The 20878-nt window shown below is 40.9% G+C and overlaps 1 protein-coding gene across 2 annotated transcripts in view; it reads right to left on the reverse strand.

Annotated features, from left to right (window-relative positions):
* The window catches only part of TRANK1 (tetratricopeptide repeat and ankyrin repeat containing 1), a 101104-nt gene that overhangs the window by 53861 nt on the left and 26365 nt on the right, over window positions 1-20878 (reverse strand). For both annotated transcript variants that reach the window (XM_073678297.1, XM_073678296.1), the window contains exons 2-5: window positions 18405-18536; window positions 3343-3469; window positions 1966-2116; window positions 970-1085 (exon numbers count right to left, since the gene is read on the reverse strand). In XM_073678297.1, the coding sequence (XP_073534398.1) occupies window positions 970-1085; window positions 1966-2116; window positions 3343-3469; window positions 18405-18535 (525 nt within the window). In that variant the 5' untranslated portion in view covers window position 18536. The remainder of the gene's footprint in view (window positions 1-969; window positions 1086-1965; window positions 2117-3342; window positions 3470-18404; window positions 18537-20878) is intronic.

Below are 20878 nucleotides of genomic sequence, written 5' to 3' on the forward strand. Positions count from 1 at the left end.
GCCGGGGAGCTACAGGAGGCCCCCAGCCCTCAAGACCCTACTCGGCTTTACCAGCAGGCGAGTGATGGGGTCCCGCTCTCAAGGAGACACGGGAGCTGCCAAGGAAGGAAGGCCGGAGGCGATCGCTCCCTGCAGCCCGGCAGGTAAATTTAATAGGGCCCTGCTTGCCGGCCGCAGGCACCCCATGTAACCTCTTCATCCCATAGGGACAGGAAAACACTGGGGATTGTAGCGGGGAGGGGCTATTTAACCTCTTGTTTTCCTGTCCCTAATTAGGATGCGGATGCTACCTCCAGGTGTGCTGTCGTGGAGGGGATTGGAGAAAATACAAGCCAAGGCACAGTTACCATATAATGGACTACTTCCAGACAAACACATTCAACTGCCACCTCAGGACGACCTCTTTAAGTGGATGCCTACTACAATGAGTGTACTGCTATGTCCAGACTAAGGCAGTTCTTTTCTGAGGTGTCAGACCCCTAATTTGGAGTAGAGAGGTCTGTGCACTACAACCAACAAGGTGACACACTGTAGAAAGATCTGTCTTCTAACAACTAAATGAGCATTGAAACACTGATCCTGAGAACCGGGCCTCTGTAGAGCCCATGTGCATACAGCGGGGTCAGTCGTGCTCACATTCACTCCATTCATTCTTAGGAAAGTGCTGAAGACCAGCTAAGTGCAGGGCTTGGCTACCTCAGCAGTCCCATTAAGAATGACAGGCAATGGACAAGCAATGTGCATGATTGACTGTCCCTCCATTCTCATCCGGTGCTCCAGAACCCCATCTCTTTGGATTGATGGGAGTCCCAGCGGTTTGACCCCCAGAGATGGTGAAATTGTCTCTTACCTTACTGATAGGGAAAAACTGCTAAGCATGAGAATACCCCTTTAAACAAATTAAAACTGACTAAGCAAAGGAATCATGGAATCACAATGGTTTAGGGACACAAACAGCAAACATATTACCTGGTACATGCTTTCTTTCATTAGTTTCAGTATCAGTGGCTGCCAGATTTGCTTTGTGTATCTTTCTCTCAAGATGTATTCAAGAATTCTTATAAATGCCTGGTTACTTCCAGCAACTGGTTAAATAAAGAACAACATATTTTGTAGCTGTATTTTCTTCTCCTTACAAAAGATCTGGACACTCCAGAGAAGTTTCCTATGTAACCAGACCTTCATTTATGGATAGGCATATGTTTGCTCTTATAAAAATGAAGCAGAAATTCCTCTGTCTGAACGACACTTATCAAGGCTATGACCCAGAATACATGAATGCCCCCTGATGTATTGTATCCCACCCACTTACTGCAGTCTCTATTGCAGCTGAAATGCATATTGCTAGCTGCACAGTTTCACCAGAATCTACTACAGACATCGTTTTCAAAATGGAGCAATTTTGCATAGTGAATGATAAATTCAGGAATTGTGTATCAGGTGGACACATCTACTATGGATGATTTTACTTACATATAACTGGGAAAAACCCTTTTACTACAATCAAACAGATTGTGTCAGCCAGAAATATGTATCCATCAGATGGCACAGATGGGGGTCACATTCTCAATTTCCAGGGTCTGTTGTCTAAGTTGTAAAAAGACACTACTGATGGACAGCCCCAGCCGGAGACTATGGTTTGGCCTCCTAGATTGGAGTTGTGTAGCATACCTCCTGCTGTTTTTGGCTTTTTTTTTCTCTTTCCTCCCACTGGTTTTGAGCTAAACTATGCTTACAATTGTATCATTGTGGTTTCTCCACCTTCTTTCGGATTTCTTTTCCAACCTACAGTAAATCTAAGCATGTAACAGTCATGTCTTCTAGGAGGAGAATCTCATGACAGTGATACAATTTGCTAAAGGGCTTCTGATGTGACTCGCACAGTAAACTGTCCCCACATACTAGATACTAGTATTCAATTAACATACTGATATGTACTATGCTAGTATAAAAGCCAATTATTACCTTGAAAACTCTGAAAGATTCCATGTAGAAAATCTACAATATCATTGTTATCCAATCGCTGGCCAGGGCTCTGGAGGCCAGCTTCAAAGTACATCAGAGCAGTAGATATCTCATGTAAATTCAGAGCGGAAATGCCAGCACGGTAATAAGCCTGCAGGGCACAAAATACAGATCACGTCAGGCATCACGGGATCTATTTAGTGACTGGAAGCAAAGGTCTTAAAAGCCATGAGGAACAGATATACAAAGAGTATGAGAAATGGCAAAAATTAACATAAAATGAATAAGCTTTAATTTGTTATTTATTTTACGCACTTTTATAGCACCATTAATTCCATAGTTTTACAGACATTATCATCACTGTCCCCATTGGGGCTCACAATCTAGATTCCTTATCATTAGGTCTTTGGAGTGTGGGAGGAAACCTGAGAACACGGAGGAAACCCACACAAGCTTTATTCTCTTTAATCCAAAAATCTCTTAAAACAAATCAATTTGAAAGAAAAATGATGACAGATTTAGTTCAGTTGCTTTTGTTTGTAAATTTAAAAATGACAGAAAACCAAAACGCAGAAGTGGTTGGAAGAATTGGTGAAGGGGACACTAGGAGAAGACGTGTTAATAAATGCTGTTAAACATATTGGGTCGGTTTGTAGGAGAGGAGACATGTCTGTCCACAAGAACAGAAAGCTAGAACAAATCCTTCAACGTGTGTCATCCCACCTTTGTTTGTATGCCCAATTATTCCTTTCCAGTGACACAGTACCAGTAAGGCTATCCTCAAATAACCCAAACTAAATGCTAACACAAAGGAATAATTTCCTACCATATGACTCTTTCAAGAAGATTCCTCCATATCAGTGCCTGCCAGAATCCGCCTGAAAATGCGCTGCAAAACAGCCCCACAAAATGGGCATAATACACAGCTATGTCAAAAGGATATTGCTGTGCATATGTTCTGTGTTATGTCACATCTTTTAACCACTTCACGGATCGGAAAACCTGAAACGGTTAAAAAAAAAGTGACATGTTCATTTTTCAGGCGCTCAGAAGCCGGCTGCTCTGTGCTCCAAAGCACAGAGTAAAGAGGCTAACAGCAGAGCCGCCACAAGAATGGCAGTAAAACCGCCTCAGGAAAATGACCACCACCATTGCCTGAAGAGGCTTCACCTGGGGAAACTCAATGACTGCCCCGGCTTCTAATAGATGCGGTGTGAACATAGCTTAGCAAAACCCTTCTCATTGTCAGTGACATTACATTTGATATCATTTTTTTCACAATGAACACTATTAATATGCACAGGCTTTGTATACACCAAAAACACTTCCGGGGATATAAAGATTAGTACAACGCCGATAGTCAGCCTGACAGCTCACCTTAACAAAAGATGGACACAACTGTATACTTTTCTCTGCGGACATAAATGCGTCTTCCCATCGTTGAAGTTTAAATAGGGCATTGGCACGGTTGTTCCAAAGTTTGGCCATGTCTCCTTTAAAATCTCTAGAATAAAAAATATCAAGAAAACATGTGACTCCTACATGTCAACCTCCAATGCAAATAAGGTACCAGATGCAGGTCAGAATTACTGATACTGTACGAGAAGGACAGGCATCTCACATAAGCAATGGATTAAATATCATTTCTGCCCAAAGGAAACTGGCACTGGATTACTACACTTGCATGACTGCAAAGATGTCCCTTTAAATGCCCTTGGACTTTTATGGTAGGGTCCATGAGGGTACTGCCACATAGTAGTTGTGTGCACATGACCAAGGAGCATCTGTGAAAGGCTAAGTTCACACAAGCGTATAAAAAAAATTTAAAAAAAGTTGTGCGTCTTCATATAGCAGCAGTGACTAAAGTTTACAAAATATAGTTTCCTGGCTTTAATAATGGCAATATATTTGTAAAAATTGAATGCTATAGGCTTGATCAATATAGAATATGATTTTTTTTTATTTTTTTATTTTGGCTCAACCATAAAGGAGATTCTCATCCGAAGTACGAAATTTGGTTTGTGTAAAAAACGGTCATCTGGACTGTACACATGACTTACATTGGACCGAGTTCTGTCAGTTTTTACCACGGACAGAAATCAGGCCGAAAATACACTCATGTGAACTGAGCCATTCAGGCACTACATGAAAGTCACAGCATTCCAGCTGGATTAGAAATTCCCAGCACAGTGGTGCATTCTCTCCAAGAAGACCACCTACCACTGTGTGTGACCCTACCCTTAAATTAGTACAGCATGTAATCCAACTAGATCTCTTCATACCTTTATAGATGTAAGAGAAACTACAAGGAAATGAAACACAATGTAAATAGAAAAGTTGATTTTTTTTGTATTTTACAGTGAAAATACATGCGCATGAAGACATGCTTGTGTGTAAAGCGTGGAGTCTTTTTATGAAGCTAGTCACTGATTTTTAGAGGGAAATCTTCAGAAAAAAACACAACAAATCAGTATTCATCAGCATCAAAAACTATTTTAACCCCTTAAGCCCCTGAGCATTTTCCGTTTTTGCATTTTTGTTTTTGCTCCCCTTGTTCCCAGAGCCATAGCGTTTTTATTTTTTGGTCAATATGGCCATGTGAGGGCTTATTTTTTGCGGGACTAGTTGTACTTTTCAACGCCATTACTAGTTTTACCATATCCTGTACGGGAAAAAAATTCCAAGTGCGGTAAAATTGCAAAAAAAAGTGCAATACCACAGTTGTTTTTTATTTATTTTTTTTACCACGTTCACTGAATGCTAAAACTGACCTGCCCTTCTTATTCTACAGGTTATTACGAGTTCATAGACACCAAACATATATAGGTTCTTTTATATTTAAGTGGTGAAAAAAAATTCCAAAATTTGGTAAAAAAAAAAATAAAAAAATAGCACCATTTTCTAAGACCCGTAGCGTCTCCATTTTTCGTGATCTGGGGCTGGTTGATGGCTTATTTTTTGCGCACCGGGAAAACGTTTTTATTGATAACATTTGGGGTAGATCCGATGTTTTGATCGCCCGTTATGGCATTTTATTGCAATTTTGCGGCGACCAAAAAATGTAATTCTGGCGTTTAGAATTTTTTTCTCGTTACGCAGTTTACCGATCGGATTAATTCTTTTTTTATATTGATAGATCGGGCGATTCTGAACGCGGCGATACCAAATATGTGTATGTGGGGTTTTTTTTTTTATATTTTATTTTGAATGGGGCGAAAGGGGGGTGATTTAAACTTTTATATTTTTTTATTTTTTTTTATATTTTTAAAAACTTTTTTTTTTTTACTTTTTGCATGCTTCTATAGTCTCCATAGGAGACTAGAAGCAGCAACTATCCGATCGCCTCTGCTACATACAGGGGACGAGCAGGTCCCCTGCATGCAGCAGAAATGGTCCTGTGCTATGAGCGCTGACCACTAGGTGGCGCTCATAGCGACAAGATCATGACAACCACAGGCGTCTGCTGCAGACCCTGGGTTGTCATGCCCACCCATCGGCGACCCGCGATCACGTGACGGGGTCGCCGGTGGACGGGGCTTATGACGCGCTACCCGGAAGCGCGCGTTAAATGTCGCTGTTGGAGATTGACAGCGGCATTTAACAGGTTAACAGCCGCGGGTGGATCGCGATTCCACCCGCGGCTGTTGCGGGCACATGTCAGCTGTAAGAATCAGCTGACATGTGCTCCGTTCAGTGAGGGCTCAGCGCAGCAGCCCTCACTGAACGGGGGGTACGCAAATGTGCGTACTAATACGTCCCCGGTAATTAAGGGGTTAAACATGTGCTGGGAGCAGTGGGCGAGACTACAGGTCAGTCACTGTGTCGTTTGCGCTGACAGACCTTATGCCGCCCCGATGAATAAAAGTAGGCTGCTGCAGGGAGGATATGCAGTGCCTTGAAAATGTATTCATACCTCATGAACTTTTCCAATTTTTTAACGTTGAACCAACAAATTTAAATGCATTTTATTGGTATTCTATGTGATATACCAACACAAAGTAGCAAGTATTTGTAAACTCTAAAGGAAATTATACATGTTTTTCTAAATGTTTTAAAACTATAAATCTGAACATCGTTATGTGCATTTGTATTCAGCCCCTGTAGTCTGATACCACTAAATAAAATCCTGAGTGACCAATTGTCTCCAGAAGACACATAATTAGTGAACTGAGTCCACCTGTGTGTAATATAGTATAACTACAGCTGTTCTGTGAAGGCCTCAGAGGTTTGTTTGAGAACGTTATGGATCTAACAGCATCATGAAAACCAAGGAACACACCAGACAAGTCAAGGATAATGTTGTGGAAAAGAGTAAAGCAGGATTAGGTTATAAAAAAAATAGCACTGAACATCTCACGGAGCACTGTTCAATCCATCATCCAAAAATCAAAGTCTAAACCTAAATCTCATCTGTGACAAGACTTGAACATTGCTGCTCACAGACGCCTCCATCCAATCTCACTGAGATAGAGCTAGTCTGCAAAGAACAATGTGCAAAGTTGGTAGAGACATTCCCCAAAAGACCTGCAGAAGTAATTGCAGCGAAAGGTGATCCTACAAAGTATTGATTCATGGGGGCTGAATACAAATGCATGTCATAATTTTCAGACTTATATTTTTAATATATTTAGAAAACCATGTATCATTTCCTTTACACTCACTAATACTTGCTACTTAGTGTTGGTATATCACATAAAATCCCAATAAAAAAAAACATTCAAGTTTGTGGGTGTAATATGAAAAAATGTGGAAGAGGTCAAGGGGTACGAATACTTTTTCACAGAACTGTACATCATTTTCTCACTGTAGGTGGACTTCCAATTAAATTGTTTTACTTGTTTAAACCGGTATTTACCTCCAGATTACTACTATGGCCGCAGGTAAATACTGTGGTTTCTTTGCGGACAGGTTCCCTTCTAGCTATAAAACAACAGCTGCATTCCACAAGATTACAGACAACTCACTGTATTGTTCTGGACCACAACTGTAGATACATAGCTAAAAGTCAATCAACAGAGCAACAAAACCCTCAGTAAGCTTCCACCCCAATGAGAATTTTAGCCAAGCATCTCAGGGCAGTCACATATGTCCGGTGTAGCTCACACAGCTGCAAAAAAATAGCGCCACATCTATGACCCAGGATCAATTTAACCAGAAGCCAGGAGAGGGCGCGTTATTCAATGCAGAGGGGCAGCCTGATGTCCACTATGCCACTTTGCACTAGGCTGCCGCTGGCTCAACAGAGCAGCAAGTGGTGATGGAGGAGCCAGCCATTGCTAACTGCTATACAGGAGCACTGTATGGCAGAGAGGGAGCTGCTCCAGCTGAGACATTACTGTATGCATCCCATCAATGATACCTGCTATACAGGAGCAGTGCATGGCAGGGAGGGAGCTGCTCCAGCTGAGACATTACTGTATGCATCCCATCAATGATACCTGCTATACAGGAGCAGTGCATGGCAGGGAGGGAGCTGCTCCAGCTGAGACATTACTGTATGCATCCCATCAATGATACCTGCTATACAGGAGCAGTGCATGGCAGGGAGGGAGCTGCTCCAGCTGAGACATTACTGTATGCATCCCAGCAATGATACCTGCTATACAGGAGCAGTGCATGGCAGGGAGGGAGCTGCTCCAGCTGAGACATTACTGTATGCATCCGATCAATGATAACTGCTATACAGGAGCACTGCATGGCAGGGAGGGAGCTGCTCCAGCTGAGACATTACTGTATGCATCCCATCAATGATAACTGCTATACAGGAGCAGTGCATGGCAGGGAGGGAGCTGCTCCAGCTGAGACATTACTGTATGCATCTGCATGGTCTGAAAATCGAGACAAAATGGTGCATTTTTTTTCAGCGATTGCGTGGTCGTAAAGGGGCAGGTGTACTCAACTCTATACAGAACACAGCACAGCGACACTTGTGCCTCATCCCCTGTCAGTTTATCACAGAGACTCCAGTTTCTGAGCACATCTGTGATTGGATGACATTGGAGCATGAACAAGGGTCTCTACCTAAATCTAGATTCACAGCTTGGAGTGGGAAGCGGCTGTGTGACATGTGAGATGCGCTTGTGTGATATGGAATGCATAGAACATGAATCAATATTAATCAAAATAGCACAATTTAAATTTAACTGAAAAATAAAAAAAAATGCAATTAATGCGATAAGTAATATACCAATAAATTTATATTGGCACAGATCTGGCCAAGGTTACAAAATAATTTCTGGACTACTCAAGGTTCCTAAGAGCACAGTGGCCTCCATAATCCTTAAATGGAAGAAGTTTGGGACAACCAGAAGTCTTCCTACACCTGGCCGTCCAGCCAAACTGAGCAATCGTGGGGGAAGAGCCTTGGTGAGCGAGGTAAAGAAGAACGCCAAGATCACTGTGGCTGATACAGTAGGGTGATGGGAGAAAGTTCCACAAAGACAACTATCACTGCAGCCCTCCACCAGTCAGGCCTTTATGGCAGAGTGGCCCGACGGAAAGCCTCTCCTCAGTGCAAGACATATGAAAGCCCGCATAGAGTTTGCTCAAAAACACATGAAGGACTCCCAGACTATGAGAAATAAGATTCTCTGGTCTGATCAGACGAAGATAGAACTTTTTGGTGTTAATTCTAAGCGTTATGTGTGGAGAAAACCAGGCACTGCTCATCACCTGCCCAATACAATCCCAACAGTGAAACATGGTGGTGGCAGCATCATGCTATGGGGGTGTTTTTCAGCTGCAGGGACAGGACGACTGGTTGCAATTGAAGGAAATTGAAGGAAACATGAATGCGGCCAAGTACAGGGATATCCTGGATGAAAACCTCTTCAAGAGTGCTCTGGACCTCAGACGTGGCCGAAGGTTCACCTTACAACAAGACAATGACCCCAAGCACACAGCTAAAATAACAAAGGACTGGCTTTAGAACAACTCTGTGACAATTCTTGACTGGCCCAGCCAGAGCCCTGACCTAAACCCAATTGAGCATCTCTGGAGAGACCTGAAAATGGCTGTCCACCAACATTCACCATCCAACCGGACGGAACTGGAGAGAATCTGCAAGGAAAAATGGCAGAAGATCCCCAAATCCAGGTGTGAAAAACTTGTTGCATCATTCCCAAGAAGACTCATGGCTGTACTAGCTCAAAAGGGGGCTTCTACTCAATACTGAGCAAAGGGTCTGAATACTTATGACCATGTGATATTTCAGTTTTTCTTTTTTAATAAGTTTGCAAAAATTTCTACATTTCTGGGGCTTTTTTTCAGTCAAGATGGGGTGCAGAGTGTACTTTAACCCCTTTACAACCCAAGGTGGTTTGCACGTTAATGACCAGGCCAATTTTTACAATTCTGACCACTGTCACTTAATGAGGTAATTCTGAGATTGTTTTTTCGTGACATATTGTAGTTCATGATTGTGGTAAAATTTCTTCGATATCACTTATGTTTATTTGTGAAAAAAATGGAAATTTGGCGAAAATTTTGCAATTTTCAAAATTTTAATTTTTATGCCCTTAAATCAGAGATATGTCACACAAAATAGGTAAAAAAAAATCAGCACAATTTTGGAACCAAAATTTTTTTTTTTATTATTAGGGAGCTATAAGGGTTAAAAGTTGACCAGGAATTTCTAATTTTTCCAACAAAATTTACAAACCCATTATTTTTATTATTTTTAGGGACCCATTTTAGGGACCCATTTGAAGTCCCTTTGAGGGGCCTTTATGACAGAAAATACCCAAAAGTGACACCATTCTAAAAACTGCACCCCTCAAGGTGCTCAAAAACACATTCAATAACTTTATTAACCCTTCAGCTGCATCACACGAATTTTTGCAATGTGGAAGAAAAAAAATGAACATTTAACTTTTTTCACAAAAATGTTACTTTAGACCCATTTTTTTTTTATTTTCACAGGCGTAACAGGAAAAAATGGACCCCAAAATTTGTTGTGCAATTTCCCCTGAGCACGCAGATACCCCATATGTGGGGGAAAACCACTGTTTGGGTTCACGGCAGGGTTCGGAAGGGAAGGAGAGCCATTTGACTTTTTGATTGTAAAATTTGCTTGAATAATTAGCGGATGCCATGTTGCATTTGGAGATCCCCTGATGTGCCTAAACAGTGGAAACCCCCCACAAGTGACACCATTTTGGAAACTAGACCCCTCAGGGAACTTATCTAGATGTGTGGTGAGCACCTTGAACCCCCAGATGCTTCACAGAAGTTGATAACATTAAGCCGTGAAAATAAAAAAAAAATAAAAAAAATCTAACTTTTTTTCCACAAAAATGTTTTAGCCCCAATTTTTTTATTTTCACAAGGGTAAGAGGAGAAAATGGACCACAAAAACTTTTGTGCAATTTCTCCTGAGTACGCCAATACCCCATATGTGGGGAAAAATACAGTGTTTGGGCGCACGGCAGAGTTCAGAAAGGAATGAGCACTGTGTGACTTTTTGAACGCAAAATTGGCTGGAATCGAGAGCGGATGCCATGTCGCATTTGGAGAGCCCCTGATGTGCCTAAATAGTGGAAACCCCCCCACAAGTGACCCCATTTTGGAAACTACACCCCTCAAGCATTTTATCAAGGGGTATAATGAACATTTTGAACCCAGAGGTACGACACAGAATTTGATAACATTAGGTCATCATATTGAATAAGTTGTCATTAGTCTTGAGCGCAAGTGCTCGCTACTTGAGTTTGCATCAGGTACTCAGGTATGCATCATGTATCGCGGGTGCTCGAGTGACATGCTCGAGTCCCCGCCCACATGTTTCACGGTTATTAGGCACCCAAAAAAAAACATGCGGGGATTGCTCGTGCATAGCAGGCAATCCCCGTGAGGTTTTATTGGCCGTAAAGCATATGTGGCGGAGACTCGAGCATGTCACTTGAGCACCCGCGATACTCAGTGCATACCCGAGCACCCGATGCAAACTCAGCCCCAACCCTAACCCTAGCCCAACCCTAAAGTTTATTTTTTACGCCGTTCCTCGTGCGGTATAAGTGATTAGATGACTTTATTCTTTGGGTCGGTGCGATTATAGCAATACCAGAATCATATCGGGTTTTTATGATTGACAGCTGTCACACACTAAAAGACACATTTTTTTGCAAAATCTAGTTTTTGCGACCTATAATTTTTTCATATTTTGGCTGACAGTCATGTGACGGCTTGTTTTTTGTGGGATGAGTTGACGTTTTTATTGGTGCCATTTTCAGGCACGTGACATTTTTTGATTGCTTTCTATTCTGATTTTTGGGAGGCAGAATAAACAAAAAACAATTCAGGAATTTTTTTTTTTTTTTTTTATTCTGTTCTGCGTGTGGTAAAATTGCTAAGGTAGCTTTATTCTTTGGGTCAGTAAGTTTACAGCGATACCACATTTATATCATTTTTCTATGTTTTGGCGAGTTTACACAATAAAAGCTATTTTATAGAAAAAAATATTTTTTTGAATCGCTTTATTCTGAGAGCTATAACTTTTTTATTTTTATGCTGATGGAGCTGTATGGCAGCTTCTTTTTTGCGGGACAAGATGACGTTTTCAGCGGTACCATTTTTATTTATATTCTTCTTTTTGATCGAGTGTTATTCCATTTTATGCTTGGCGGTATGATAAAGCATTGTTTTTTGCTTTGTTTTTTAATTTTTTTTTTTACCGTGTTCACTAAAGGGGTTAACTATTGGGACAGTTTTATAGGTCAAGTCGTTCCGGACGCGGCAATACCAAATGTGTACTTTTATGGCTTCGTTTTTTTGTTTTTTTTCATAATAATATTTATTGTTGGGTACATTATATTTTTAGTTTTGGTGGATTACTTTTTTTTTATTTTTTTCCAATTTTTTTTTTTCCTTTTCATTTTTAAACACTTTTTTTACTTTTATTCTTTGTCCCACTATGGTACTTTCACTTTTTTTATTCTGATCACCTGTATAGCATAGGGATAGAGCACAATCACGGTGCTATGCAGGCTGTCAGCGCTGCAGATGCAGAAGATACTTTGGTCATGCACTGCGCATGACCAAAATATCTTCCTGCTGTCTGGTGACCCGGATGCTGTCATGACAACACCGGGTCGTCATGGCAACATCCGGGAAGCCGTGGCAGACAGCGCTGGATGCCGGCAGGAGAGGTGAGTATCCCGATCACCTCCCCTTGCCACAGCAATGCTGCGATCGACTTCGATTGCAGCATTGCAGGGGTTAATGTGCCAGAAGGGGTGCGGGACCGCTCCCAGCACAAAGCACCGGGTGTCAGCTGTGACAATCAGCTGACACCGGGCGGCAATCGAGCCAGAACAGAAGGTGTGCGGGCGCGATCGCCAAGATGTACTAATGCGTATCAGGCTCTTAAAGCCCAGGGCGCATATAAGTATTAGTATGTCTTAGGCTTTAAAGGGGTTAATGAGAAAAAAAAAAATGAACTTTTTAGAATTTACCAAATGGCTGCAATGAAACAAAGAGTGAAAAATTTAAAGGGGTCTGAATACTTTCCGTACCCACTGTACATCAAATAGTGTTTGTTAAAGGGTTAAATGATCATTCAGGCATCACATATACACGTCTACGATTTGTACACCGCATGTACAAACAGGCCGGATCAACTGCTCAGAATGGTATCTCAAATATTTATAAAAAAAAAACAAAAAAACTTCTGAACACATGCAAGGTAACGGACTATCATATCATCAGGAAATTACAGATAAACTGGAGCCAGAGGATAGCACTTCATAGGTAATTTCCAATTGCATGCTGAAACATAGCAATTCTATGTATTATTAAAAGGGTGATGGCTTTTACATGATACATTGAACAACACATTTAAAAACCTGCTGAAAAAAAACAACTAAATTTCAAGATCAGATCACATCAATAATAAACACATTATGCCATGTAGTGTAAACCCTGTTTTCGCATTTTCTGTGGAACTAAGCACGGAAAAATAAAACAGAAATAATAACAATCAGGGGAATTAGGAAAAGATGCAAAAATGAAAAATGATTAATAGAAAACTTGGCAGAATTTGAAGCTTCTGGGCCCCGTTAAAAATTTAAAAGGCCCCACCAACCTTGAGTTATCTAGTATTCTAGTAGTGTCATGTGGCAGAGGGGCCAGGGAGACAGCCCCTAGATGACCACTGGTTCTGGGTGTTTCTTCCCTGCTGGGTTACATTTCTCTTGTAACATTTTGTGCAATCATCACATTTCTTAATCCCTGGGCAAATAGTACTGTGACAGCTAGGGACAGTTGAATCTCATGTTTGTTTTTCCAATTGTACTGTGTTGAGGGAACTTGTGCTATACTACAAGGCCTGTGACTAGTGTGCATCATTGTGTGGCCTTCCTGCTCTTCCTATCCATTGTGCTAAATTAATGATATCTGCGATCTAATGTTTTATTCCAGAGAAACCCATGTTTTTCATATATGTAAATGAGTCGTTTACGACTATGAGTCAGACACTGATCGGCAGTACAGCAGAAGTGAACTTTGTCTCAAACATTTACAGCAAAACTTGTCCTCTCCTAGTGCTCTCAGCTATGCTGCAGAGCTGTGCCTGGTTATAACTAACACATTACAGCAGAGTTGAACCTTGTCTCATTACAAACAAGCACATTTGCAGAAGTCTTATCACAGCGCTGTCAGCTATTTCCCTTCCACCACAGTGGCCGCCTGTGAAAATGCAGCTGAAGCACTATGAAAAGACTGCAGCTGCAAATGTTTTTGCAATGAGACACTTCACTACTTCTGCACGGTGTTAGTCCTGATGAGAGCAAAGTGTCAGTTATTAAAGCTATTACATGTCTCACACTGGTAACGTCCCCCTTTATTTAACATAACCTATGTGGAGGCTGATTGTCATGCAGATCAGTGTCCGGTCCACTGCCTGGAACAGCCAATTTCCATATAAGAAAACCATGTTTTTCTCTGGAATAAAACATTGGATCGCAGATATCAAGGTATGATTTTATTCATCTTTCTATGACCTGCACGCCCATGTAGATGATTTAGGAGGGTTGATCCTACGGACAGATTCTGTTTAAGGCCGATAATCTCAACTTTTAGTCAAGCCCTGGATCACTGCTGTTACAATGCAACCACCACCTGAACTTCAGTCCGTGGGAAGGAGTGGAAAGGGGCACTATGGAGCAGACAGGCTGCAGGGGTAAGGTTTGCAGAATGCTCCAGACACAGACACTGATCAGTCCTCTTCACTCCTGCAGCACATTCCCAGGAAGGTCGTCCTAGAGAGTAGGACTGTCAATATTTAGAGTTGTCTGCAAAGTATGCAGATTACTACAGAGAGCGAGTCTTCTTCAGGAGCTTATTGTGCATGGACCATCCCAGACAATGACGGCGCTTGAACTGGATCTTCGGCAGGAGGGGCAGGCCAGTGAAAAAAAGAGTAACCTATCAATCACTGACATAAGATTTATAACAATTCAATACATTTTTTTTTTTTTTTTTTTTTTTAAACCTAAATCACAGACTTCTAAAATAATGCTATGGTTGTAATCAGCATTACAACATCTTTATATAAGATGTAAATAGTTTGGGGTAGAAAACCCTGATGATTGGTTTCCTTTAAAGAGGTATTGAGTATCCAACATCAAATTTTATGGTTTTTTTTATTTGCTTTAATACAAAATTGAATGTATAAATTACTGAGTGGCATTTTGACAAAGTTACTGAGTGGCATTTTGACAAAGTGCCAAGTGTATACTTTCAAAAAAGATATACTGTAATTTTCAGATTATAGGACATACCTTACAGTGAGATGCCCCTCAGATTTAGACAGCAGAAAATAGGAAAAACATATTTCGTGCCAATTAAAATTTCCTTGGCGGTTAATAAAAGTGGAGGGGTCAATATCACTAATTTTAACGCAATAGGGTCGCATAAGGAGGCAATAGATGCGTAGTTAGTGTTTTTCTACAAGATGTATTGTATATATATAGCTTTACAGCTGGCACAACATGCACACTCTGCAGAGTATACAGGTTTACAAATGTTGATCGAGAGCATTCATGTGTCACGGCTATTAAACAGCTGTGACACATGCAGGAATTGCCTAACAAACAGGCTATCCCTGCCTGTGTCACAGCTGTTTAACAGCCGTGACAAATGCAGCCGCGGCGACATTAACATAGATGCCGAGCATGCCGCAAATACTCGGTGAGCACCCGAGGCGTGCTCGCCGAAAAGGTTAACAATACACGCTTGATCAATACTAATGTTTACAATAATGAAAGATTCAGATCCAGCACGTCAAATATATACATTTTTATATAACTACCATAAAAGCCATGATACAAAAACTTGATATCAAAGGTTTCAAGAAATGGTTCAAAATAATTTAAAGGAAATATATATCAGCTATTCACGGGTCATGTAGTCACTATATACCCACAATATGGGAATTTTTGAAATTTTGAAAGTTCTGAAGAAACATTCCATTTAAAGTGAAGTTATGATCTGTGTTAACTTTTGATTTTGGCTTTATGGTATCTTTTCTCACATCTTTTTTATGTTTGATGGAGAATATTATTTACAGTGCTCGGGTGCATCAATGGTAGCAAAATTTCAAATTTGTTTGCAAACATTTTTATTTAATGGAGGGAGGAGAAATATGTTTCTTTAAATTGATTTAGTTCCAAATAAAGACTTGGTTTGGTATGGCAGATACATGGACGACATTATTATTACATGGTCGTCTGAGGTGTCTGCCATACTACTCACTCCTTGTAAATTACTGCAACTAAAATGCAGGCAATTTGTTATTTACTTATGCTTGGAATAAGAACAAAGTCTCAGTCCTGGGTTTGATTTTGGATGCTGTAAGTAAGAGAAATAATGTTGAGACATACGGTTTTCATAAAGCTATGGTCAGGAATACTAGTTTGCAAGCTGATTCATGCCACCCTTGACACACCAAAAACGAGTATACTAGTGAGGGAACGGACCCGTGTGGAGTGGAATTGTTCAAAATATTAGCCAATTCATTAAATGGCAGCAGCACATACACTCCATGGACGAAATTGTTGGTATCCTTCTGTTCAAGTAAGAAAAACCCACAATAGTCAATGAAATAACTTTCTAGGGGTATCATCATTTTTGCCCAGTCCAGTTTCATTATTTTTTTTCGATTGAATCGCAATTGAAAAGCAAATGTCTGATTTTCATTAATTGATATTCAGTAAATACTTTTGTTAGTTTATGTTATTTGGGCAGCATGTATCAACTGTCCGGTTCCCTTTAAATAAACGTACAGATTGGATTTTAAATTAATGACACAGTATACAACACTTTATGTTCATGACAATATGACGGTAAAGGGACGTCATGGATCATGTAATGGGGGGGTGTACCTGCAACAGAGTTTTTAAATTTTATTCTAGCCGGGTGTTCCTAGGCTATGAGTAAGAGAAAGCACACTTTGAAAGCAGGTCAATTGGTAATATCTCCTATGTGACTTGTGGTTCTTCTCTTTCGACACGGATATCAAGTTTTGTATCATGAATTTTATAGAAGTAAAACAAAAGTTTATATACTTGACGTGTTGGATCTGCCTCTTTGCATCGTGCTTTATGTTGTGAATTGGTGATCCCGTGCATGAAGAGTGCAGGCGAGCTGACTAACCAATACACAGATTATATAAATATATATTTCTTATTACAGTACACACACTCACCTCACTTTGGTACTTTTGAACAGTTTTTACATAAGGGTAAACTAAGATCACGTGGCCTATTCAAAATGAACTTTGGCATGTTAAAGGGAAGGTGACGCGATTTTTAATTTTGTATTAAAATTTTTTGATTATATAATCAATTATTTTTAATACAAGATTAAATGTACCACTTTAATAGTATTTCATTTATTAATTTTTACATCAGCCACTGTGGGCTGCCATTTCATTTGGTGGGGGTGTAAGTGTCCGAGCAGGACACTTCACACCTCACTTACGGCAGCCATGGGCATAAAAGACTGCGGTCGACCGTTGAACGCATCTCTAACATTGAGCCCGCTACTCCTGCCTCTTAGCTGCGACCTGGGCACACCCCCTGGGCTGTCCAGGTCGCAGCTGTGGGAGGAGATCGTGGCCATTTTATTGTAGCCCGCAGCGTAGGTAGTAGCACTCCCTGCAAGTATTTATTGCCTAATCCCCTCTGAATATATTGGAAGGGTAGACACATTACAATACTTACCAATAGCTGTCTTCTCCCCTTCCAAACACCGCTACTGTCCTTTTCTGGACCATGTGATGGCTGTTCAGCTTAGTTGGCTCATAAAGCATCTTAACACTTTCCCAATGTAAGCATTTAAGACTCAGGACGAGGTGCTCATAAATTTACATTGATAAGGAGCTTTTCAGTCACACAGGACATTGTGTGAGCTGGCTAGCTTGATTTGCAGTTATGTGGTTCTAAGGACCAGGGGTCCCTGGAAACTAGAGAAGATGGCAATTTTAAGTATTTTAAAGGTTTTCCATTTATAGCTATCTGGCCTATAAAGGTCAGCAATGTGCTAAAAAATAAAATCAGATGTGAAGCATGATCCCTGGGTCAAGCTTTGCCTCTCCTTGGCTGCTTCAGTCTTAGTTTGCTGGCTGCAATCGTGACATCACAACTACAGCACATTGCTACTGCATCCATTCACTGCGGTAAGCGGCTGTGCCAAAGTAAACCCAACAAGCAGTTGAGCTTAGTGATTGGCTGCAGCAGTAATGTGCACTGGAGTTGTAACATCACCACTGCAGCCAGTAAACAGAATGGAGAGGTAGCGCTGGACTCGGGGATCATGAGGAACATCTCATTTTATTATTTTTGCCCAGCACTGGTTGTTGGAGATCAGAAAGCAATAATCAGAAAACTGCATTATCTTCCCAACATATAACGTAACCTTACATCATTTGTCAGGTTTCTGTCTTTGATGCAGGCTCAGGAACTGAGCTTACATCTTTCTCAACAGAAAATGGCTGTGTTGCACAGCCATCAACCACCTCTAACAGCAGCAAGAGGAGCTGAGCTCTGCCAGCTTCTGTTACAGTCTCTGACAATGGCACTTAAAGTGCGCAAATTATGGGTTACACACACCCATCTTCCCCTCTCCCCTAAGGAAATCACAAGGTGCTGATGGCAGCAGGGGCCAGCTGAAGACCCTGTGCATGCCATGACAGTTTTCCTATGAAAAGCAGCCTGTGGCTGGTATTTATAGACCATGATTTTTGCTATATACTGTGATAAATTGCACATGGTTCGGGCAGCATGAGTCATGTGCCCTTTAATCTTCATGAGACACTAAATTCGTTTAGTTTCAATTTTCTATGAAGAAGGAAACAATGCAATACAGCTGCACATTACCTGAAATGCTACAAACACAGTGATCAATAAATACATACACAGACCCAATTATGTGTAAGCACTTACCCAAAGAAGAAGATCTCTCCTAACACACCTATGGCTTGCTGATACTTCTCCAGAGCTTGTACATAGCGGCCGGCTTTGTAGAGACAATTTCCTTCCAATTTTAACAAGTTTGAACACGTAAAATGATCCATTCTGTATAAAAAAAAAGAAATCTGTTCAAAGGCTTTGTTATTTTATACACTAGTAGTACAACTTATGTTGAGCATTTTGTTAGCACCTCGTGTTACTATACCTCTATACAACTGGTTGCTGTGCTTTTTTTAAGGTGTTTTTTTTGTTTGATACGACTTCTTATTATGCTCCTTTTAATTACTTGTAGTTATGGAGGATGGGAGAAGTCTTATAGACAACCCTTTATGATACGTCTGTGTAACTGACGCCTTTTTTATCTTGGTTTGATAAAGACCGTTGTGAGGACGAAACGTCACTATTTTTTTTGCTGGTTACATAAAGAAATAAAGGATGTGAATGGAGGAAAAATTCCTGTGACTTGGATATAATTATTGCATTTCCCAGTGTTTTGATGGAGAGTTGCCCCAAAGAGGCACGGAAGTACAGGAATGAGAGAATCTGTCACCAGGTTTTTGCCAGCTAATGTGAAAGCAGCATGATGTACATAGAGAACCCACTTACTGGGCTGCTTGCTGTAGTTTTGATACAATAACAGTTTTAATCAGCAGGGGATTATAACTAGCGGACTTGTAAACCTGCTGCCATATAGTCCCCATGTTCATGAGCTCTGTATAACCCCGCCCCCACCACCCATCGGCAGCTTTCTGCCTATGCAGTGTACACAGAAAGCTGTCAATCAGTGATGTGAGCCGGGTTAAAGCTCAACATTCAAAGAACTGGTAGATCTGCAGCAGATGAAACAGGAATGTTATCAAAACTGCAGCAAGCAGCCCAGCAAGTGACATTTCTGGAATCAAGGTCTCTGCCGTTACATCATGATTCTTTCAGATACTAATGGACAACCCCTTAGAAATGTATGGATGGAACAGAGCTAGAATGAATCTTACTCTGCTATAAAATTGCTGTTATTATACAATACAGACCAAAAGTTTGGACACACCTTCTCATTTAAAGAAATTTCTGTATTTTCATGACTGAAAATGTGTCTTATATTCTAGGTTCTTCAAAGTAGCCACCTTTTGCTTTGATGACTGCTTTGCACACTCTTGGCATTCTCTTGATGAGCTTCAAGAGGTAGTCACCGGAAATGGTCTTCCAACAATCTTGAAGGAGTTCCCAGAGATGCTTAGCACTTGTTGGCCCTTTTGCCTTCACTCTGCGGTCCAGCTCACCCCAAACCATCTCGATTGGGTTCAGGTCTGGTGACTGTGGAGGCCAGGTCATCTGGCATAGCACCCCATCACTCTCATTCTTGGTCAAATAGCCCTTACTCAGCCTGGAGGTGTGTTTGGGGTCATTGTCCTGTTGAAAAATAAATGATGGTCCAACTAAACGCAAACCGGATGGAATAGCATGCCGCTGCAAGATGCTGTGGTAGCCATGCTGGTTCAGTATGCCTTCAATTTTGAATAAATCTCCAACTGTGTCACCAGCAAAGCACCCCCACACCATCACACCTCCTCCTCCATGCTTCATGGTGGGAACCAGGCATGTAGAGTCCATCCGTTCACCTTTTCTTCATCGCACAAAGACATGGTGGTTGGAACCAAAGATCTCAAATTTTGACTCATCAGACCAAAGCACAGATTTCCACTGGTCTAATGTACATTCTGTGTGTTCTTTAGCCCAAACAAGTCTCTTCTGCTTGTTGCCTGTCCTTAGCAGTGGTTTCTTAGCAGCTATTTTACCATGAAGGCCTGCTGCACAAAGTCTCCTCTTAACAGTTGTTGTAGAGATGTATCTGCTGCTAGAACTCTGTGTGGCATTGACCTGGTCTCTAATCTGAGCTGCTGTTAACCTGCGATTTCTGAGGCTGGTGAATCGGATAAACTTATCCTCAGAAGCAGATGGCCAATTTTTCGCACTGACTGACCTTCATTTCTTAAAGTAATGATGGCCACTCGTTTTTCTTTACTTAGCTGCTTTCTTCTTGCCATAATACAAATTCTAAGTCTATTCAGTAGGACTATCAGCTGTGTATCCACCAGACTTCTGCACAACACAACTGATGGTCCCAACCCCATTTATAAGGCAAGAAATCCCACTTATTAAACCTGACAGGGCACACCTGTGAAGTGAAAACCATTTCCCGTGACTACCTCTTGAAGCTCATCAAGAGAATGCCAAGAGTGTGCAAAGCAGTCATCAAAGCAAAAGGTGGCTACTTTGAAGAATCTAGAATATAAGACATATTTTCAGTTGTTTCACACTTTTTTGTTAACTATATAATTCCACGTGTGTTAATTCATAGTTTTGATGCCTTCAGTGTGAATGTACACTTTTCAAAGTCATGAAAATACAGAAAAATCTTTAAATGAGAAGGTGTGTCCAAACTTGGTCTG

This window comes from Phyllobates terribilis, unplaced genomic scaffold, assembly GCF_046119375.1.
Source record: "Phyllobates terribilis strain yellow unplaced genomic scaffold, ASM4611937v1 Scaffold_4__5_contigs__length_816908805, whole genome shotgun sequence".
In the NCBI taxonomy this organism is placed as follows: Eukaryota; Metazoa; Chordata; class Amphibia; order Anura; family Dendrobatidae; genus Phyllobates; species Phyllobates terribilis.